Genomic DNA, 22,542 nt, shown 5'->3' on the forward strand with positions numbered 1-22,542 from the left:
AAAAGCAGACTCAGGTTAATTTTATAAAGGAGGGGAAGGAGGTGCTGGGGAACAGCTGAGCTCTCAGCTCCCACCTGGACTGAAAGAAACCCTCAAATGCACTGGGCAAAGCCCTCGAATGCAGAGCCAAGAGCAGTAGCAGGCAGCAGGGATCGGTGCAGAGTTCTTCAAGTCAAAGTTCTTCAAGTGTCGTGGGCTCGGGAGCAGCAGCAGGTTCCCTGCCACTTGGGTGTTTAGAACATAATCTGCATCTTGGAGGGAAACAAAGAAAAGTGTCTTCTCATAGACCTTCCTTGGAATCAGGCCATCCAGTGGCCTCCATGGAACTGCACTGGATAAACGTGGGTAGCCTAGGAGGCTTTGGGATTGGGAAGCTCTCCCCAGGAGGACTGGGGTGGGGAGGTGGGATTATCAATGTAGTAGCTCTAGGAAAGGCTCTTGCCTGACTTGTAGGTATTTAACCTGCTCCATCCATTAACCAGTGGGTCATATACATTCAACCAGTGTGGCATTTAAGCAGCTTCGTGGCTTAAATACAGTGATGTGGCCTCAGAGAAGCGTGGCAGGAGGTTTCTCTTTCTCTTCTGCGCAGAAGTGTTGGGATGACATGTAACAGAGTTCTCAAGGCTTGTGCCTCAGCACGTTTCATACTGAAGGGAACACAGATCTGACATTTCAGTGGCACTCTGCTTCCCAAACTCAGACTTTGCTGCAGTTTGAAACTAATTTGAGAAGGAACACGATGAGTTTACAGTTCCAGGCAAAAATGAGGGAAATTCTGTCTTCTGGTGTATCGGATGAGCCTTATGGCTCCCTGCTACAATGAGATTACCCACCCCCTCCTATTGGGAGATGAACAGATGCAAACCCCAGAGACTCAGAAGCTCCCAGGGCTAATAATATTGTGTGTTTTTTTTTTCATGTCAGAAGTATTTGTGTGTTTGTCGAAAGCTTCACTTGCGCAGCCGAAACATCTCTGTCTGCCGTGCCTGGAACAGATGCGTGTGTTGTAATATAGACTGTGAACATTGACATCCCATGTGGTTCTCATTCCTCCCATTCATCTTTGAAGCTAATTGGTTCCATCCATTTCAAATGTGTTTGGCTCGCTGCAGCTATTTGTACTTTCACTCTGGTTGTGGCGCTGACGGTGTGATATATATAACATGAAATAAACTCTCGTGACTCCGAGGTCTGCAGAGACACATCCACAGCATCTCACTCCCTGCGTTGGGGTTGATTGGTTTTTCAAATGATGTCCCCCACACAACTTTTTTTCTCTCTCTGTCTTCAGTGAAAACTGTTCTGAACAAGCTGGTGCCTGAGCTGAGGGCTGGGGGAGATCAACAGGGATCGCGGCTCAGGCCATGTCGTGAGAGCTCAGGAGAGGCACAAAGAGGAGGCTGTCAGTGCTTAACGAACATCAGAGGGTCTGCAGTCCCTTCAGCTGGTGGTGGACCTGCTGGTTGGCTTTGCTGGTGCTGCCTAGCAAGACAGTGGCATTGTTAGAAGCCAATGTGTTGTGCTGTTGATGTGTTTCAATACTGTGAATGTAGGGATGCATTATAAATAACTGATGGCATCACTTCCCTGTGACCCAGCAGCAAAATGGAAGCCAATCAATATTGCTATTGAGAAGGCCCCAGCAAGGTTACTGGCTATTTCTCAGGGCCTTCTCTCATCTTTCCTCTAACATAGCCACAGGAACATGGCACCTCTGTCCCAGCTGGTGATTTGTGCCTCTGCAGGCAGGAAGCAACCTCATTAGCTCCCGTTCATCGTGAGCGTTAAAGGTGATTTCAGTCTTTGTGCTTAAACCCAGACTTTAGAGGAGTTTCACTGGTGAGCAGGGAGGGATTTTTTGAGGGCTGTTGCAGTTCACTCCCATCCACGGTGGATTTGTGAGGAAGCAAAGGAACATATTTCACCCTTCAGCTTCTGCTCAAGTGCCGCAGCATCTCAGCTTCACTGGAGATACCTTACTCTTGTCATGGGGGGCTTTTACACCTGCACTGTAAATATTCATATTCATTCTTTGCTTTTTGGGTCTTTTTTTTTGCATTTTATTGTTAAACAATGATGCTGGCAAGAATTGAGGTTACTTCTCTCAGCTGAGAGCTGAGTCATACCAGACTTTGTTCTAACCCGTCCTCATCAGGAAGTGTGTCAGCTTTAAGCTTGGAACTCAGGGACTCCAGACTACCAGAGAAAATTCATGTGTGGCTGCACAGAGCACAAATGCATCCCATGTCCACCTGAAAAATACTCTGCTGATTAGAGACAGGGATCTGTGTGGGTTTAAACGATTTCTGCTGAGTGTCAGGATTTCTGCTGCCTCAAGGCTGACGTGCCCTGCTGTGGCAGTGGCTTGGATGGATATGTGTGGCGAGTCCCTGGGCAGTGCTCATCAGCTGGAACTCACCTGGTGTCTGTGAGTAAAGCTCTGGCTTGGCTTGAAGAGCATCTGTCACCTGAGCTTTGCTGTTGGCCACAAGCAGATGGTTTAACTCACCTTTGCAGTAAGGGGGAGAGGTGCCCATCAGAACTCGCTCACTGGAGTTACACCAGCCATGGGCTGCTGGTGGGAGAGAGGAGAAAGGGGATCAAATTGTGGACCTTCACAGCAGTTGTTTGTGAAAAACAGAAGTCCCCTCACCTTTGCCTTACCAGTTTTATTAGCAGTCTTGTTCCAGCTCTGGCTCAGTGGATGCTGATAGCAGTGGGGATGAAATAATCTCTGAATTTCACTTATTCTCTCTTTTTTTCTCTCTCTTTGTAGGTCCAAGTTCAGTTAAAAACAAGAAAAAGGGTAAGTGTGAGTTTTAATTGCATCCTCCTCCCTGTGCCTGTGGTACCCAGCTGTGGAGTCTTTTGAGTCAACATGAAGGAGAAACCAAGGAGAGGTTCCCTGTCTGAGAAGGGCAGGGATTAACCTGGTGCATGGTCCCACACCACCAGCCACGAGCTGCTCACGAGCACCTGCATCATTGCAGCTGCACTTGTTAAACAAAGCCTTCTTTAAAAGCTGGGGGAAGTTAATTACATTGTACAGGAGTCATTCTGGACATGCTGTAGTGAAATAGTTGAGTGGAGTTGGGTCAGGTACCAGCTATGGGGAGCTGTTTGCCAGGCTGTCTCTGCTGAAACAGCTTTAGCTCTCATCCCTCTGCTGCCATGTGTCTTGCTGAAGGTTGAGGTCTCCTTCAGACCCACCAAAGTCATGGCACATATGCTTTGCATCTCAGTTCTGGCTATGTGTAACCTCCCAAGTGGTACTTTGTGCCTCCATTCTGTGTTGGTCGGCACATGGCTGTTTGACTCACGTTCCGCCAGCGATTTGCAGAGGGTGGCTGGGTGTGAGAAGGCTTGTCCATGAGTTGTGTCACTGGGCAGGCAGCCCTGTGTTTCCCTGGAGTGTCTGCTGCCATTTTTGGTTGTGTAGGACTCCTGGGGAGCACTTGTGGTCATACACTTATTACCAGGGACTTGAGGGGGTCAGGGGGGCTGAATTCCCTGCTTTCAGGGAAGTGCAGTCAGGTGACCTGTCTTTACTCCTTGTAAACATCAAAATGCTTCTGTGGAGGTTTGAAGAACTGCAGTGCATGCCCACAACAAGTTGCAGGTTAGGAGAGATGCAGAAGCTGTGTGCAACTCGGAGTCATGCAGCCTGGAGAGGCCCAGGAGCTGCCCATGGCCAGGGGCTCAGCATGCAGCACATGCTCATGGCCAAGCCCTCCCAGAAGTGCACAGGCAGGTGCAGTGCCAGCTCTCTGCTTCCCACCCACTGCACCTCATCTATATCTAGTTAACAGCAAAGTGAGGAGCTTGCTGTATCCCTCAGAGACTTCCCTGTGTGTGCCAGCACACAGCCAGAGCTCAGCCTGGAGCAGCAGGAGCAGTGTCTGTGCTGCCCCAGCAGCTCGGATGCAAACTCAACGTTTACTGAGAGGTTGAGACGGGGCAGAGTTAGAAACTTAGTTTATGTTTATCCTCAAAAGCAGCATAAACTGTGATTTTGTGAAAGTTGTCCTCACAAAACTCTGAAACCCTAATGCCATGCTAAACCTGCTGAGCTAATAACAAGCAATGACTGTGGCACTGACAGCAGTCCTGGAGTAGCAGGGGGATCTCACTGAGCTGTGTTACATACAGCTGTAGCACTACAACAGTTCCATTTTATGGTACTGTCACATTTATTGATTTTTTTTAAGAATTAGAGCTTATTGTTTGGCAAATGGTGACTGGGGAAAACTGTGTCTGTGCCTGGGCTGATTTGGAGCCTGCCCTCCAGCACATGGGTAGAGATGGAGACCTGGCACCCTGGGCCTTGGGTGCTGGAGACCCTCCCTGGGGAGCTGCATGTGCAAGGGCTGGAGTCTCCCCTCTTAGAAGATAAACCCTGAGCTTTATATTTACTGAAAATCTCTTTTTTTGCCTTGTGACTTTAAGAAGAGAGGTTCCATTAGTGCAGAAAAGCAGTTGGAATTACTTGAAGGAGCAGGAATGCACATGAGAGCAGTGTCCCTGTGCAGCATCCGAGTGGTGTGTAATTGGTTTGCTGCTGAACCAGCAGCTCATTGAGTAGCAGACCAGATTTCTGAGTCAGATGAGTTAAAGCAGCTGTGATGTGTATCCCTCTGGGGAAGGAAAGCAGGGGGTGACAGCAGCAGGATTCCTGCCTCACTGCAGATCATCCTTCATGCGGATGGCCTGGAGCAGAGGGGGTGTGAGCAGGAGTTCAGTGCTTTAGGGGAAGTGGGTAAGGGTGTTGGTTCGAGGTGGTAACTTCCAAAGCATGTTGTTATCCTGAGGAGGAGGAGGGTGACTGGTCTGGAGCAAGGCTGGCTTGGATCTGAAAAGGTTTGAAGGCACAGCCACTAACATGGACAGAAATATTGCTGTGACTTGTCCCCAGAAGCCTTTGCCTTGTTTTGGTAGGTTGTCAATATGACTTGAACCACCTCTGCTTGCCTTGGGCTGCACCTTCATGAAAAGCACCCTGAGGTGCTGAGGTGAAAGGTCTGGTCCTGTGCAAGAGCACACAGAAGCTAAACCACACAGTTGTCCCATGCTGGTGTCCTTGTGCCCTTGTTCATGGCTGGTGGCCTTGCTAGAGATTTCCACTTCTCTGCTAACTAGAGTAGATGGAGTTTTGTTCCATGGCAAAGGTGATGTCTAGTAGAGAAGCAAGTGAGTAAATGTACTCATTCCAATAGCCATTATTTCATATTCTAACTGCTGCTGTCATCTAAAACTGTGTAATTCTGTCCTATAGTGGGCTTTGTCTCTGCAGTTGAAGCACTTTGGGAAGCTAATGGAGCTCTTTGTCACAAAAGCTTCATCTTGTCAAATTACATCAGAAGGATAGGTTTTCTCTTGGGGATCTGGAACGTCAGGGGAGCACATTCCCTGCAGGTCAGGCTTCCCCTGCAGCCCTCACTCCAGCCCACTCTGTGTGTGCCTGGCAAGAGTCTTTCCCGACTGATGGCTGTGCTGTTTCTCTTCCTGGGGCCATGTGACGAGATGTGTTTGAGGATGGTGGCAATTCTTCTGTGCTTTCATCCTCCTGATGCTGTTAGTCCTGCCCTTACTCCTCCAGCCAAAGCCACAAATACACATTTCATCCCTGGTGCACTGGAGCACCCGGGTCCTTGGCACACGTGGAGCAGGGTCGCAGGGCAGGAGCGTGGCGAGATGGGGATGCTCCTGAGCCCTGCAGTGGGTGAGAGGAGCTGAAGTCGGCTCTGATCTGCCCTCTGGAGGCACCTCTCTCCCTCTGACAGGAGCCCAGGCCCCAGGGATGGCACGCCAATGCAGGCATGCTCGGATGGCAAGGGTTTTCCCTCAAAAATAAAAGGGAAAGCTGGGAAAGGGCAGAGTGGTTTATCTCGACTTCTGATGCTCCAGCTCTCAGGGTGCTGCCTTGCAGGTGCAGCTGGTCAGAGGGAGCATCCCCCCCTTGCCTGGCCCTTGGGCACGCTGCCTTCCCGGGCTGTGGGACCTCCCAGCCCCGTGCTGAGGGCAGGGTGGCCCAGGGAGGGCTGTGCCAGAGCTCTGGGAGCGCCTCCATCCCTTGGGAGGCCTCAGGGGGTGCACATGCCTCATTTAGATGAAATCACCAATGCTGGAGGGAGCCTGGAAGGCAGTGACCTGCTTCTGCCCTGTCCTGGGGTGCGGAGCCACGGGCCCCCCAGCCTGCCTGGATGCTCCTCCTTGTCCCTGCCCTTCAGCCAGCAGCGAGCCACCCCAGTCCTCTGCCTGCCCTGCTCCCAGGGCTCTCCTGCAGGTGAAAGTCCATCCCACGCTGTGTGCAGAGCAGCTAACGCCTGACTCTCTGTTTTTCAGGTAAGAAGGCTGGTCCTCCCGGGCCCAACGGTCCGCAGGGCCCACCAGGTCCTCCCGGGCCGCAGGGCCCCCCCGGCATCCCCGGCATCCCCGGCATCCCTGGCACAACCGTCATGGGCCCCCCCGGCCCCCCCGGCCCGCCCGGCCCCCAGGGACCCCCGGGACTGCAGGGCCCCTCAGGTAACTGGTTTGTCCCCATCTCTGCACCCCTGGGGTCACACAGGAGGTGCCAGGGCAGCAGCGTGGCTGTGCTGCACGAGGAAGAGGCTCCAGGTTTCCCTCTGAGGACAGCACACGGTGTGAATGTGACAGAGCAGCGTCTTGGTGTAGGGTTTGGCGCTTGCTGGGCTCATCTCTGCACCCACAGGGCCAGGAGAGGAGCAGCAGCAGCTCTGCAGCCCCAGCAGCAGCTCTGCAGCCCCAGCAGCAGTGGTGAGCTGGTGCCTGGTGGAAGAGGATGGAGAATCATCACAGAATCGTTTTGGTTGGCAAAGCCCTTGAAGCTGCTGCAGTCCCAGCCCTGCCCTCACCCTGCCCAGCCCACCACTGACCCCTCAGCACCTCAGCTGCACAGCTTTGGGATCCCTCCAGGGCTGGGCAGCCTGGCACAGGGGCTGACACCCCTCTCAGGGAAACAGTTCTGCCTCAGCTCCAATCTCAGCCTCCCCTGGGGCAACTTGAGGCTGTTTCCTCTTGTCCTCACACTCATTGCTTGAGAGAAGAGACCTGCAGAGCCTAAATGAGGTTTCAGAGCATCCCACTGAAGTCTGCTGGTGACGGATTTCTCTGTGTGCAAATGAGCTCTTCCCAGCAGTGTCTCAGGGTTTGGGGTGATTTCTCCTGAGCTGACACAAAGCTGAGCTGTGCATCAGGACTGGACAGGCTGAGGCTCAGCAGAGCTGCTGAGCCAGCCCAGGAGCCTCCTGAACCCAGGCAGCATCCATCCCAAGCCAGCCAGATCAAAAGATGGTTTTCTCCTGCAGTTCTCGGGTTTAATTTTCCTTTGTTTCTTTGTATCTGCAACATATTGTTTCTCGACAGAGTCATGAGCTGATTATTTTGTTAAAACCCCTGAATGTAATAGCTCTTTAAAATGCAGATTAGCAGCAAATCACACCCCTGTTGTTTGTTCTATCTGTGTGAAGTATTAAAAGCATGCATCTTCAGAGCCATCAGGACTGTTACCCTATAGCTCTCATGGCTCTCAGAGGAAAACGTGGCTGAATCCTCAGTTTATATCTCCAGAACTGCCAAAGCAGAGGCCAGGAGCAGCATGAGGTCCTTGGCACTCCAGAGTACTGCCCACAAGCATCTCCTCTGTAATAGAGATTTGGCTCTTGCAGAAAAGAGATTTCAGCGTGTAGCTTGGATGCAGTGAATGACCTGAGTTACTGCAGAGTGGAACTTGTCATCTCTGCAGCCCAGAGGCTTTATTGCCACTTACAGATCAGGAAGAGGGGTTGTGCAATTTGTCCTTCTGTTGGGAACTGGTTGAGTGACGTTGGGGAATGTTGGTGATGGTGGTTGGAAATGGGGGAAGGAAATAGGAAGAAGCAGGATGGATGTTTTTCATCTTTCTGTACTCTTTAACACTAAGCTGCACCCTGTGCTGCAGGTACTGTCCTCCTGTTACAAATGGGGGGTTAATGGTTAGTAGGGGGTAAGAGAAGTTTTATCTCTGGGAGTGTTTTTACTGCAGCTCTTTCCAGCTTCCTCTCCAACCGTGTGAAATTGCATTTTGCAGGTGCCACAGACAAGAGCGGCTCCAGAGACACCCAGGTGAGTTGATCTTCCCTCAAGGGAGAAACCCTGCCTTGGCTGGGCTGCTGGGGACACTGTGGGCTGTGTTCACTAATCTTGAGTTTGATGGTGTAGCTCTGAAAATAAAACCCTCCCCTTCCTGCCTGTGCAAAGTCAGAGCTACACAGAGCTGCTCGACCTGAGCTCACCCTTTTCATTGCTCAAAAGAGAGCCATGTTAGCCTGGCTCGGGCTTCTGGCTTCTTCTCCAGTCCTTAAGCATGTTGTTGCCAGCTGCTCTGATCTTTTTGTCCTTTATGCAAAGCATTCACAGTCTCAGGGAACTGTTGTGCCTCTGGGCTGGTCAGCAGGGCTGTGGAGGGGTGTGGAGTGACTGGAAAATGCCCCAGGGTCTCCCATTAATTTTGCATCCCTGTCATCTCATTTCAGCCAGCTGTGGTCCACCTTCAAGGCCAAGGCTCAGCAATCCAAGTGAAGAATGGTAAGGATCTCATGCTATTGACAGTTACTGAAAAGAGCCCATCCTGCACCCCTAGCTTTGTATCTGGGTCCCAGTCCCTGACTATCCCTGGTATGGGCTTACCTCAGACAGTCTGGTTCCCCTGCCCAGACCCCCTTAGAGGAGTCTCCTGTTGAGTCTCCATCCCTGTGTGCCCAGTGCTCCTGTTTATCTCCCAGATATCCTCTCTCCTGTGCATCCCAGTAATTCTGTCCCACTGACTCTTCCTTCTCCTTGACCTCCAGACACATGTTGTGCCTCCTCCAACCTGCTGCTGTATCACCAGTGTTCCTCAGCTCTCTTTTCCACTCTCTTTTAAGCCCTCAGCTTATCCTCAGCCCCGTTAGGCCGTGTCTTCCTCCAGTTTTCCCAGGAATTTATGGCAGGGGCAGGCCCAGCTGTGGTGTGAGGGCACAGAGGGACACAGCCACTGCCTCCTCCTGCATTACACTGTGCTCAAGCACGTGTGCAGCCTCTGCTGTCCCTGCTCCACCTCAACCCCACCAGCAGCCTTTAAGCTCAAGTCCTGCTGAGCCATTTCACATCCCCAGGCAGCTCTTTGCTCTCCTCCTTCCTCCCCAGATCCTCATCCAATTTCTGCTCAAGTTCCTGCTCTTGCCAGCAGCTGGGTCTCATTCATTAGCCTCTGCCTTCCTGCTCACAGGGTCTGGCTGTGCCAGACAGGAGCTGGCTCTGTCCCCTGCCCAGATCCCCACATGCAGCTCCCCAAGGGTTTAGTGCAGCAGGCACAGGGCTGCAGCACTCTTCTCTGCCAGCTTCTACCCCGTGCCTGGCATGAGGAGAGCAGCCCACTGCTTCTGTAGAAGGATAATCTCTCCCCCTCAGCAGAGGTGAGCCGTGGGAGCTGAGATGCCTCACGGTCAGGGCAGTGCAGTGACAGCAGGGTGGGGGAAGGCTCCCCAAAACAAAAAGGAAACGGGACGTTCACAACAACAACACGAGGGAAAAGATGCTGTTTTGCTTATGTTCTGACAGTAATTCTCCCTTTGTTAATGGAAGGCCTGGCTGTCTGCAGGGCCCACACTGCTCCCTAAGAGCGGGCCATGCCCTGTGAGGGAGGGACTGTGCTCCCCTGCTGCTCAGGAACAGTCTGAGGCCTTGCACAGGTAATGCTGTGCAGCTGAGCCTGGCTGGTGCAGCAGGGACAGGGAGCTGAGCAGCACACGAGGGCTGGGAGGAGAGGAGTTGTATTTAAGGCAAGGCACCCAGAAAATGGCCCTGTCCCAGCCTCAAGGCGAAGCACATCCTCTGGACCTGCTGCTTGGCAGCCCACTCATGGTATTCATAGGATCACAGAATGGTGGGGTTGGAAGGGACCTTTAGAGCTCATCCAGTCCAAACCCCTGCCAAAGCAGGTCCCACCTAGATCAGGTCACACAGGAACGTGTCCAGGTGGGTCTTGAAGACCCCCAAGGAAGGAGCCTCCACACCCTCCCTGGGCAGCCTGTGCCAGGGCTCCCTCACCTCTCAGTAAAAGAGTTTTTCCTTTTGTTTCAATGGAACTATTTGTGTTCCAGCTTCATCCCATCACCCCTTGTCCTGTTGCTAGATACCATCAAAAAAAGTGCTGCCCCAACCTCCTGACACCCAGTGAGTTGTTTGTAATTATTAATAAGATGCCCCCTCAGTCTCCTCCAGACTAAACAGCCCCAGTTCCTGCAGCCTTTCCTCGTATGAAAGATGCTCCAGTCCCCTGATCATCTTGGCAGCCCTGCTCTGGCCTCTCTCCAGCAGTTCTCTGGCCCTCTTGAGCTGAGGAGCCCAGAACTGGACACAGAGCTCCAGATGAGGCCTCAGCAGGGCAGAGCAGAGGGGCAGCAGAACCTCCCTATTCCATTGGCTCCAATGCCAGGGGACTGGGTGGGGGATCTATAAATCCCTGACTGTGTTGAGGGCCCCAGTGAGGGCTTGATGTGGTGTGACGTGTTGCAGTTCCACACTTGGCTGTTATTTGGCTCTTAGAAACCTGGGAAATGTAATGACAAAGTGTTTGTTAAAGTGATGCTGGTGACAAAGTCAAGAACGTTGAAGTTAAGGAATACCAGAATTAAAACTGATGGTGTGACCCAGAGTTGGTGTAGCTCCGTGCCCAGGTGTGTCCTGACAGATGGGGCAGCACCCTCAGCTGCACAGGACTTTATCCATAAGTGCTGTTGTCTCTTTTGCTGATGGGCTCCACCAGTTGGTTTTCTTCTAGGGATGATCCCAAGGCTGAAAGTGAGGGTGAAGGCTGCATTGTGCCACTTGTGCTGAGAACACTTTCCAGCCCAGGAGCACTGAGAGGGGAGCAGACAGACTGGCCACATAGTCCTGTAGCCCTAAGGACAGGAGTCCTGACCCTCCCTGTTGGGGTGGTCTTCAGCACACCCTTGAAGCCCCTCTTTGTTTAGTGTGGAAGCTGGGGGGAGAGGAATAAATGAGACAAAGCAGAGGAGGAGATTCAATGGTCTCGAGGCTGGGTGATGTCAGTTGAGGGTGTTTCTTGGAGAATTGGTCCTGCCTCTGCTGCAGAGCTTCTCCCATGACAGCAGGGAAGTTGCCAGGAGCAGAGCTTTTACAAGGGCCATGAACAGATGCTCTTCAGGAGGCGCCTGCAGAAGTGCTGTTACCACAGCTGGGATCTGTGGCTGAACGTACAGAAATGGTGTGAAAACAGTGTGAAATAATGAGCCTTGGCCTCTCAGGTGAATTGAGAAGACTTAGCAAATACCTCACAGGGCTGACACTGGTTGGCATGTGCCAGACTGTCTTTTTCCTGGCGTGGGGATGGTGCTGGGAACGTGTTTTCCCAGAAGCACAGAATGGTAGGTGTTGGAAGGGACCTCTAAAGGTCATCCAGCCCAACCCCCCTGCTAAAGCAGGTCTGCCTAGATCACATCACACAGGAAAAGCCTGTAAAACATCACTTTATTAAGCTCAGCTTAGTGTCAGGAGGAGGCAAACGAGTCTGTAGGCCACAGGCCAAAGAGTGGGGATGCACGAGACGGGTGTCCAGCGGTGGGTGATGGTGTCCTTTGAGCTGTGGAGAGGAGTCAGTGCAAACTGACCCAGCGTAGCCTTTAATTCTGGGCTTCTCTTACCGAGTTGCTTGACTTGTGAGGCCCAGCCCGAGGCGTTGTGTGCGCGTGTTGTCGTGTCGCTGTCTGTGTGCTCCCGCGCCCTCCATTCTGACGGGTACTGAGTGACTGCCGTTCTCTCATACTGAGATCTTTCAGGTGGAGTCCTCAATGACTGGTCTCGCATCACTATGAACCCCAAGGTGTTTAAGCTGCATGCCCGCAGTGGGGAGCTGGAGGTACTGGTGGACGGCACATACTTCATCTATAGTCAGGTAGAAGTGAGTACGGTCCTAGGCCTAAGTCCTATTCTTGTGTTCCGGTGGAAGCCGTGCATGAACCACGAGAGGGCTCCAGACAACTGCCAAATGCCGCCAACTTGTCTGTGTTTTAACCGCTTCGTGCTCTAGGAGGTGTGTGTGGAAGGAGAAAGACCTTTAGAGCTTCCAAGGTCACACGCTGCCGCCGTGACACCAGCTGCGAGACGTTAGTTACCGAAACGGCCAGCCCCGCGTGCCGCTTAGTGCCCTCCTCTTAATCCCACCTGTGGTCTGGGTGCTCACTGGGCTCCTTGCAGAGCAAGGGTGCCAGGCTCTGGGCTTTAAAAGAGGTGTAAGAGCAAAGCCCAGACAAGCCCTGAGCATGGGACTCTCAGCCCAGGTGGTTTGGCCAAATTCCAGCCCCAGGTAGCTCCACGTCGCCTCCACCTTTGTGGTGTAGCTTCAGACCCACAGCATGCACCAGCAGCAGGAGGGCTCAGCTGCTGCTTTAGTTGGTACCCACAAAGGATGCAGAGACAGACCTGCTGCTGTAGAACTGAAAGTAGCCAGTTGCTGCATTGGGATTTGTTCTGCAGCTGACTGAGACACCGTTTCCTTTCCCCATTCAGTTAGAGTGCAGGAGGTGGGCCATCATTTACCTCACCTGGCACATCTCTGAACAGATTTGCTGAGCTGTGTGGGGTGTGAGATACACAGCTCTCCCAGAGCATGCAGGGTGTGCAGGCACCATGGGCTGAACAACAGGCCAGGTTCTGGGACAGATTTTAGCAAGACAAGAGGGGTTTTGTGTCACAACCAGAATTAAGCAACTTGCACCTTGCCCCAGGCTTCTGACATTACCAACCTGCCTCCTGCTCATGACCTGACTGCACCGAGTCGGATGAAGGGGGCTGTGGATGTCACCTTAGGAGCTCTTCCAGGGAACTGGACAGGGAAAATAACTCCCCGTGGGCCAAATCATAACTGTTTCCCAAGTGCTTAATGCTAATTGCTGGCCACAGCGTTGTGCTCCTGAAGCCTTTGTCCTTTGCCAGGCCATCAAGGAAGAAGGAGACAGAGTCCTGTGTAGCTTCTGGGGTCGCAGGGTATAGACTAAGAGCAATTAGCAGATGCCTCTGAAAGGGCTGGTCTCCTATCAGGAGGAAGCAGCTGACTGCTTTTCAGGCAGGTCAGTTCTTCAGAAGGAGTGAGTGGGAGGTGATTAAGCAACGAGTAGTGGAGTCATGGGGAGTTAGCCACCAGACCTGAGAGTTACATCAGTATGAACACTGTAAGGCCATTTGTTTCCAAGATGAGGAGGTTGGGAAAGTGTCTTCCCTGTAATAGCCCTTTGAAAGCACCTCAAATCCAATTACAAAGAAGGCAACTCCCAGTACATCTTAGGGCAGTTTTGATGTCAACACTAAAGGAAGCTCATGGGACCAGAAAGCAGGACTGGCCAGGTAAGTGAAAGAGGACTTCAGTTACAACCTTTCTGTCTGTTTGTTGGATGAAAAGCTGTCTGTAGCAGATAGGGTCACCTGCACATTTTGGTAACGGGGCCTGTGCAGGTTTGTCACTTCTGCTGTAAGGAGCAGGGTCCAAAGCGAGGCTTTGTAGCTCAGCACTTGCATGCTTGCCCTGGGACCAAGGGGCTGCAGAGTTTCCTCATGTTTGGTTGCCTTGGGGTTCTTTCTGCCTCGACCAAGTCAACCTCCCGTGAGCGTAGGTGTCCCAGGGCCGAGGGAGGGATGGTCAGCAGAGGGAACGTATCTGTAGGCCCCGACAGGAACGTGGACTTGCTCCGTGGGCACTCTCTCTAACACCTTTCTTCCTCCTGCTTCACATCAGGTGTACTACATCAACTTCACAGACTTCGCCAGCTACGAGGTGGTGGTGGATGAAAAGCCCTTTCTGCAATGCACTCGGAGTATTGAGACTGGCAAGACCAACTTCAATACCTGCTACACAGCCGGGGTCTGCCTCCTCAAGGCCAGGCAGAAGATCGCCGTGAAGATGGTCCACGCTGACATCTCCATCAACATGAGCAAGCACACGACTTTCTTCGGGGCCATCCGCCTAGGAGATGCACCAGCATCCTAGATGAACTTGGCACGTGCCAGGATGCTGGCAGGACTGCACAGTGCTGCTGTTCATTAGCCTATCAGTATTTCAGGGGGTTCTGTAGTCCGGCCATAGAGGAAACTGATGCAGAGCTATTTATTCCTATATGTGAATGCAGGAAGCACAACCGTCCTCTGGGACTCGCGTGGAGACTTGGGGCAAAACACAGAAAGCTGGCTGAGGAAGCGTTGGTGAGGGCAGAAGGGCTGTTGTGTCTGCCTTGTCTCAGCATTTCAAGTGTTGCTGCACTGATACTCCGCTCTGTGATCTCCACACGAGGCTCCTCGAGAGTGGGGTCGGCTCTCTGCTTCTACGTTGCACTAGCAAGAGCGTCCCAGGCGGCAGCGGGAGGACACGTCCACCTCGTCCCAGCCGGGCTCTCCTGCTGCTGCACGCCGATGGGAGCGAGGAAGGGGCACGGGCAGGGGCTCTGGTTTGCTGCCTTCCCAGTGGGAACCGGAGCGGCCGCGGGGTGCGGAGGGGAGCGCGCGAGACGGGGTCAGCCCTGTGTTACCTTTGTCCTCAGGAGCGCGAGCGAGGAAGGCAAAGGGCCCCTCCTGAGAGCTTGGAAGCCACAGCAGCCAGTGCCAGAGGAAGGTGAAGGCTGAGCAGAGCAGGTTTGGCAGGTAGGAAACTGCCTCCACACCCCAGAGATCCCCGAGGCCCACAGACAGCGCCGGCTCCAGCGCCTCTGCTCCCTCCAGCTCCCGCCGTTCCCCAGAGGTGAATCCCTTCCCCCCGGGGCTGCCCTCGGGTGCTGCTGCTCTTGCAGCAAGCTGGGCCTTCTGGGGCTTGGCTTGGCTCGGGTTTTTGACTACCATGCTGCAGCCCAACACACGTCCTGCGGGCTGGCTGGGCGCATAGGGCAGCCACGGGTCCTCGTGAGAGCACTCTGAGGAAGTTTGTCATGTTTAAGAATAAAATATTCAAACAGGAGGGGGTTTATTTTTCTGTTTTAATAGCAACTGTCCTGCTTTCAGTCGTGGGCTCTGTCCTTCCTGCCCCTTGCCTTTTGGCACCCTACTACCTAAAGCGCTCACAGAAGCGGTGATGGAGTCTGTAGCAAGAAACAAAACCCCCACAACCCAACTTGCATTTCGGAGTCTGCTCCAGCATGAAGTCACCACTTTTTCTTCTCTCCAGGCCCTGCTGAGTCTAGTCATAACTCGATTTCTGGTGACTAACAGAAGAGCTGGGACACTATTGTTTCTTTTGGCTTCTTGAGCAACCCTGTTACCTCCCCTCAGCTGGGGAGACCTAAAGCTATAAGATGTGAGCAGAGGAAGAGGCTGGAGCGCTAATTGCTCCTTTGTGTCACGCCTTGGCTTGGGCTGGGCTGGGCTGGGCTGGGGGGGGTTCAGCTGGAGTTTCTCTCCAGAGTGTGGGGTTTGTCTTGTTTCAAGAGGGTTCCTGCAGTTTGAGCCCATGTAGGAAACGGGCCGAGAGCCGACCCGACGCCTCAGTGCCGGCCGCCAGCTCCCAGGAGAGGTGGCCTGGCACTGGTCACTCACAGGCTCGTGGCTCAGCACCACACTGGATGTGAGCACAGAAGGGTCCCCCCTGGCTGGAGCATTCTTGGCTTTGCCCCATCCGCAGCGAGTGATCTCACTTGCCAAGTATTGCAGGGACTGGGAGATGGCTCTTTCTCGGGGGCAGCCAGCCTTGGCTCCAGCCTGGCTATTCACAGGAGGCGTGCAGTTTGTAGAACAACTGCATGAACAATTGCCTGCTATTTCTTTGTCAATGTGTTCCCCTCCTCTTCCAGCCTTCACATGTTGGGCTCGTGGGAGCCTTCGGGGCACTTAGCTGGGCCTTGTGGCTTGTTTCCTTTAACATGGATTAAGAAGGACGTGTTCCTGTGACAAGAATGAATCAGGACAACTGTACAGTGAGAACATTAAACAAACAATTAGCAGGATTGCTTTCATATACAGCCTGAACAGCAAGACTTAGGGGCAAGGATAAATAACACAGTGCATGGAGTCTGCCCCACGGGCAGCATCTGCCCTTTGCTCCCAGCTGTGGCTGTGGCAGGAGGTGGCAGAGGGACAGTCCCTACTCTGGAAAAGGCCCCTCTCTGCCCAGCTGCCTCTGGCACGTACCTGGGCTGCAGGAGGAGAGCAGAAGGAAGCAGTTCCTAGTGGGAAAGGTGTTAAGGGGCTCTTTGGGATGCTCCGCGATGCACTGACACGTGAGGTCAATGTAGCTGAGGTGGAGACCTGGAGTCAGAGAGCAGAGAAGCCCTGACTGCTGGCAGCATTGGTGCCAGAGCCCTGTTCATCCCTGGGGTGAGAGGCTGGGTCACCAGTCCTGTAGCAGCCATGGAGAGTTTTATACTTGAAACCCTTTGGCCTCAAGTCCTCGTTGGTGAGGAGTTGCAGTGCAGGTTACCCAGGCTGTGGTGCAGCTGCTGCTGTGTGATGCTTCTGCAGATGTTGTCCCGCCGTCTTTGGTGCTTCTTGCCCTTAACTGGAGCCAAAAAGGCCTGGGAGCAGCTCAGGGGAGCACGGGGAGGAAGGTGCCTATGGGAGGCTTTGACAGACTCCAGCAGGAACAGGGCCTTGCCCCAGCCTTTCCCTCTGGTGCCTTTAAATTTGGCCGTATCTCAGTTCCTAGTGGGGTTGAGGGGAAGTGCTTCATTCACAGGCACAGTCTGTGTATCCCAGATGGAGGAATGAGAGCAGCCACCGCTGTTCCCCATGTGCCAGCCTTCCTCTGCAGTGCAACTTGGTGGCTCTGCCCTTCCCTTCATGCCCTGGCCCCGCTGCCCCCCTTCCTGCTGGGCAAGGCAGGAGGCAGCTCAGGGGCCTGTAACACTTCATCTGAAACCCTTCTCCCTCCCACACTCCTCTCTCTGGGGATGATTTCCAGGGAAGCCAGCTCAGCTGCTGTGTCCAGGGCTCCTTCTGAAGGAAGGATTCCCTTCGGGAAAGGCTTTAGGTCGTGGCTCCCTACTCAAACCTGCCTGGCCCCTGCCTCCCCCAGTGCCTTTCCCACTCAGGTGAGCTGTGGGTGTTGCCTCGTCAGTGCATCCTCTGCTCTTCCCAGTCAGAGGTGGAGTGTGAGGAGCCCTTCCCACTCTCCATGTGCCGGTAGGGAAGGGGCAGGGGCCCCCCATACAGCCCGACCCCCACTCCACCACTGCTGTTCCTCACTCCCAGGCTGGCAGGAAGCCTCTCAGACTCCCCAACACGAGCATGACAGGAGTTGTGGGAAGAGACACGACTGCCCCCCGTTACCTCTTAGAGCTGCACAGTGATGTACTGATGCTGGTTTGTGCTTCGACTGCTTTATTCAAGACCCTATCTGTATATAAAATATACATAATGTATATAAATTAGGATGTAAGTTTATGTAAATTGTCAATATTTTCTTAGCAAATAAAGCTTTTTCCTCATCTCAGTGTTCTGGGTGGGACATCCTTCCCCAGCCAAAGCAGGAGCTGCTGTGCAAAGTGCTGTGGCTGTGCCTGTGTGGTGGGACACAGCTGAAAGGTGAAGCTCCTGTCCTTGGGGGATGTGCAGGGGCTGCCAGGGGGAGAGGCACCAGACCCCTCACCCCCCTGAGGGCTGCTCAGCATTTGCCTTCTGACTCCCCACTGCTGACAGCAGTCAGGGGCGTGTGCAGGGAGCAGAGTTGCTGTCACTGCTTAACTAGGAAAGAGGTGGAGATGTGATGTGCTTAGATCCTGCCTCCTCACTGCCCATGGAATCACTGAAGCAGTTTGGTTGGAGAAGCCCTTGAAGCTGCTGCAATCCCAGCCCTGCCTTCACCCTGCCCAGCCCAGCACTACCCCATGGCCCTCAGCACCTCAGCTCCACAGCTTTGGGGTCCCTCCAGGGCTGGGCACTCCCCCAGCTCCCTGGGCAGCTCCCAGCGTCTGGCATCCCAGGGTATGGCTGTGGTGTGGGGCAAGTGGCTCTGTCCCTTCTTTGGCCAAGGCTCTATCCAACTGCTGCTTCCTCCCATCCTTTGGAGACCTCTCACCTGTTGGGGCACAGGGGCAGCTCTAACAGAGGGCTGTGGAGGCAGAAGTGCCAAAGGAGCGTGGCACGCTCAGTGCTGTCTGTGCTGTGTGGTTTGCTGTGCCAGGGAGGAGCCCGTGTGTGTGTGCAGAGCCGGGCACCCCTGCCGAGGGAGTTCACAGCCTCGGGATGCAAATGCCATGGGATTCTCTGCAGAAGTCCCTGATCCAAATCGGGGACTTCTCAGCTGATTTCATCGGGCCGTGCCCGCGGTGCAGACCCGTGCCCGGCGGCTGGGGATGCGGGGTCGGGCTTCCCCCGCCGGGGCCGGAGCTGCGGCACGACGCGGTCCCTGCAGCCCCCCTGCCTCCCTCCCTCCGTCCCTTCCACCTTCCCTCCGCACCTTCCGCTTTCGGGCGCGGCTGATGGCAGCCTGGGGGAGGCTGGAGGCCGAGGTTCACGCAGAGGTCGGTGTTTCCCTGGCCGGAGCCTGCAGCATCTCACAGACGTGGGGCTGGCGCGGGGCTGAGCCGCGTCCCGGCGGTGACACGGAGCGACTCAGATGGGCGAGGGGCACGGCGGGCAGAGGCTCGGCCCATCCGTCTCCCAGATGTGCGCACCCCCGGACCGCACCTGGAGCTGCCGGGGGGGAAAGTCCCCGTCTGCTCCCGCCCGGCGGCACGGCGTGACCCCCCCGGCCTCCGCCAGGCTGCAGGAGCAGGGGTTTGCCGGCTCCGCACATCCCGCTGGGAGCCGGGCGGGAAGCCCCGGGAAGCCGTTGTTTGCCCAGGCCGGGCAGGTGCCGTGGGAGAGCCCCCCGGGCCGGGCTGTGCCGGGGCAGGGAGGGGAATTTGCTGTGTGTCTGTGCGGTCACCTCACCTGCGGCGCCGGAGGTGCCGGGAGCCCCGCGGCGACCGCCGGAGCCACAGCCGGGAGCCCGGGCCCTGGCTCGGGATGGCCCAGCAGCCCCCGCCGGTGCCACGGGCAGCAGCTGCCCCGGGAGCTGGCGCGGGGCGGTGGAGGCTGGGGCACGGGCAGGTCCGTTCAGGGATACCCGTCCAAACCCTTCTCAGCGTTCCCAAGTGCCGCCTCCGCCTCGTGGCGTTAATTTGGGTACGGGTGACCACCTGAGTGCCGGCGCAGCTCTGTCTCCTCCCCGTCCTGCCCATTCTCTTTCCCTTCCACGTGGCTTTCTACAGTTTTTCCCCCTCTGCAATCTTATGCCTTTCTTTTCCCACTTCCCGTAGTTACAAACACCCACATGCGTTATCTCCTTCCCCCATCCCATCCTGAAGCCTATTTATACAGAGCCGGCTGGCTGCAGGGCGCGGGGCAGCCGCGGCACAACATGCTCCTGTTCAAACCCGCGCTGGCTGAAAGGGGCTGCCTGCTGCTCTGGCTGCTGCCCTTCGTCCTCAGAGCCCAGGCCAGCGGGGAGGGGAGGCCCCGGCCGTGCCAGCAGGTAAGGCTGCTGCCCAAGGCGGGCTGGCAGCGTCCCTCTGCACAGCACAGCTGCAGCTCCTCCCTACGCCTCACCTCCCTCCGGCCTCCTTCTCCCCAGCCTTCCCGGTTTAGATCTCCTCCCTGCCGTCCTGTTCCCAGGCAAGTCTCCTGCTAGCCTGGGCCACAGCACCCAGCTGCCCTGCAGGATCTCACAGGGGTTCAGCTGCCCTGTGTCCCTGCCCTGCAGGATCTCACAGGGGTTCAGCTGCCCTGTGTCCCTGCCCTGCAGGATCTCACAGGGGTTCAGCTGCCCTGTGTCCCTGCCCTGCAGGATCTCACAGGGGTTCAGCTGCCCCGCGTCCCTGCCCTGCAGGATCTCACAGGGGTTCAGCTGCCCCGTGTCCCTGCCCTGCAGGATCTCACAGGGGTTCAGCTGCCCCGCGTCCCTGCCCTGCAGGATCTCACAGGGGTTCAGCTGCCCCGTGTGCCTGCCCTGCAGGATCTCACAGGGGTTCAGCTGCCCCGTGTCCCTGCCCTGCAGGATGTCACAGGGGTTCAGCTGCCCCGCGTCCCTGCCCTGCAGGATGTCGCAGGGGTTCAGCTGCCCCATGTCCCTGCCCTGCAGGATGTCACAGGGGTTCAGCTGCCCCGCGTCCCTGCCCTGCAGGATGTCGCAGGGGTTCAGCTGCCCTGTGTCCCTGCCCTGCAGGATCTCACAGGGGTTCAGGTGGCACTACAGATGTTCCTGGGGCAGTCAGGAGCCTGGATGTGGAGCAGATGGTTTCTGTCCCCTCCATCACAGACTCCCAGCTCCACACTGGAGGAGGAAACCAGCTTGGAGGGAGAGAGGGAAGGTGGAGCCCAGCAGGACAGTGCTCTTCCTCTGCTCAGACAGGACAGGGATGCTCTGGCTGGAGCTGTGGGTGACAGACCCTCTCCTGCTGACAGCTTCTCCCCTCTCTCTGTAGAGCCCCACAAAGGTGTCTTGTGAAGGTGTTGGCCTGCGTGAGTTCCCGCAGGAGCTTGGCAGAGGAGTTAAGTACCTCCAACTCTCCAACAACTTCATCCAAAACCTGTCTGGCAGCGCAATGCCAGGCTTTGGGCAGCTTGAGTCCCTGGACCTGTGTTTTAACCAGCTGGAAGCCATGTCAGCCACCACCCTGGCTCAGCTGCCCCAGCTGCGCTCCCTCCTCCTGGGCTCCAACCTCCTGCACCGCAATTACCTCGCCAACGGGAGAGCCCTTCGCCTGCTGAGGAGTGTGGAGGTCCTGGACCTGTCAGCAAATAACCTGGAGAGCCACATGGCTGGCTGGTACATCAGCAACCTCACGAGGCTGAGGACGCTGGATCTGTCAGGGAACAGGATGACCAGCCTGCTGGCAGGGCTGTTCCGCAGCACGCCGTGGCTGCGCCGGCTCGACCTCAGCGACAACTACATCATGGAAATCGAGGAGGGAGTTTTCGAGGCTCTGGAAGAGCTGGAGGTGCTGAACTTGGCTTTGAACTCCCTCCACTGTGTCTCTGGCTTCAGCCTCACGCAGCTGCGAGTTCTCAACCTCAGCCACAACGCGCTGGAGCTCTTTGCCTCGCAGGAGGCAGCGCAGCCCTACCTGCTTCAGGTGCTCGACTTGAGCCATAACAGACTCCTCTCTTTCCCAGAGCTCCCCCAAGCCCATTTTCTCACACACTTAAACCTCTCCAACAACCTCATTGCTTCCCTGCTCCCAGGCTCCCAGCAGCCAGAGGACTTTGTGCTGCTCTACAAGGAGATGAGGGGATTTAACAGGACCTCGCACACAGCGGCTGCTCTGACGCATTTAGCCGACCTGGATCTCGGTGGTAACCAGCTGCAGCGGTTCCCGTTTACCTTCCTCCACAGCCTGGGCTCTCTGCACAGCCTCAGCCTGGCCAGGAACTGTCTCCAGGACGTGGCCGGGGAGCTGCTGGCCGGTGGCACGGAGCCCCCGCAGCCCATGGCCCTGTCCCTGCGCTCCCTGGACCTCAGCAGCAATGGCCTCCCCGTGCTGCCTCCCGCCTTCTTCCGCTCCCTGCCTCAGCTGGAGACCATTGACCTGGGCTCCAACAGCCTCCAGCCTTGCGACAGCCGGGGAGGGGATTCGGGGGGCCCCTCTGCCATGCCAGCCCCTGGAGGCACCTGCACCCCCTTCCACAACGTGCCTCACCTGAAGCACCTGAGCCTTTGTGACAACAACATCACCAGGCTGCTTCCCTACGCCTTCAACGGCACCCCGCTGCTGTCCCTCGACCTGGCGGGGAACAGGGGCTTGTTCCTGGCCGAGGGAGCCCTGGGGGGCTTGGAGCCGTCCCTGCAGAGACTCTCCCTGAGGGGCAACCAGATGGACGCCAGCGAGGCAGAGCTGCCCTGCCTGGGCAGGCTCAGGGCCTTGGACCTCTCGGGCAACCGCTTGAGCCTGCTGCCCGCGGGCGCTTCCTGCTCGCCGCTGGAGAGCCTGGATGTGAGCCACAACCTGCTGCCGGGGCTGGCGCAGGGCGCCGCGGCGGGCTGGGCCCGCAGCCTGAGGGCCGTGGCGCTGGCCGGGAACCCGTTTGGCTGCTGCTCACTGGGCTGGCTGGACACGCTGCGGGCCGCCGGCGTGGCCGTGCGGGACCTGGACCAAGCGCTCTGCAGCTTCCCCGCCGAGGCCGGCAACCTCTCAGCCCACGTAGGCACCGGCCCCCGGGGGCTGTGCCCACGGCCCAGGGGCACCGGCTCGCTGCCGCTGCTCGCGGCCCTGCTCGGCCTTCTCGTCCTCGGCTCCGGGGCCTGGTGCCTCCTGAGGAAAGGGCGCAAGTCCTTGGCGTGGGCGGGACTCTGGAGCAACAGGGTTGGGGTCGTGCCCTGTCGCCCCAGAAGAGAGGAGGCAGCTGAGGGGAGGGCGGCAGCCGGCAGCACCCGGGTGTAGCCCAGCCCTGGCAGGAGCTGGCAACCCCCATTGCTCAGAACTCTAATCATTATCAGTGACATTATTGTATCTCACACCCCATCCCCTCACCTGTGTCCTGGGGTTTGGCAACCTAATAAAGGGCGTGTGGCTGGTTGCTGAGCCC

The 22,542-nt window shown here is 56.0% G+C and overlaps 2 protein-coding genes across 6 annotated transcripts in view; both read left to right on the forward strand.

The window, feature by feature from the left end:
* The window catches only part of EDA (ectodysplasin A), a 76,082-nt gene extending 58,643 nt beyond the window's left edge, over positions 1-17,439 (forward strand). The window contains exons 3-8 of one of the 5 annotated variants that reach the window (XM_062006703.1): positions 2,780-2,809; positions 6,346-6,525; positions 8,090-8,124; positions 8,535-8,586; positions 11,832-11,962; positions 13,793-17,439. In XM_062006703.1, the coding sequence (XP_061862687.1) occupies positions 2,780-2,809; positions 6,346-6,525; positions 8,090-8,124; positions 8,535-8,586; positions 11,832-11,962; positions 13,793-14,044 (680 nt within the window). In that variant the 3' untranslated portion in view covers positions 14,045-17,439. The remainder of the gene's footprint in view (positions 1-2,779; positions 2,810-6,345; positions 6,526-8,089; positions 8,125-8,534; positions 8,587-11,831; positions 11,963-13,792) is intronic. The other 4 variants (XM_062006704.1, XM_062006707.1, XM_062006705.1 and 1 more) reach the window with 4 other exon arrangements.
* A 1,153-nt stretch (positions 17,440-18,592) lies between these two features.
* Positions 18,593-22,533, forward strand: LOC104555393 (transforming growth factor beta activator LRRC32). Its single transcript, XM_062006996.1, is given in 6 exon segments — positions 18,593-18,829; positions 19,174-19,222; positions 19,225-19,271; positions 19,273-19,361; positions 19,363-19,492; positions 20,442-22,533. Coding segments are annotated over 6 exon segments (2,508 nt in total). The 3' UTR covers positions 22,398-22,533.
* Positions 22,534-22,542: the final 9 nt, after the last annotated feature.

This window comes from Colius striatus, chromosome 13 (assembly GCF_028858725.1).
Source record: "Colius striatus isolate bColStr4 chromosome 13, bColStr4.1.hap1, whole genome shotgun sequence".
NCBI lineage: Eukaryota > Metazoa > Chordata > Aves > Coliiformes > Coliidae > Colius > Colius striatus.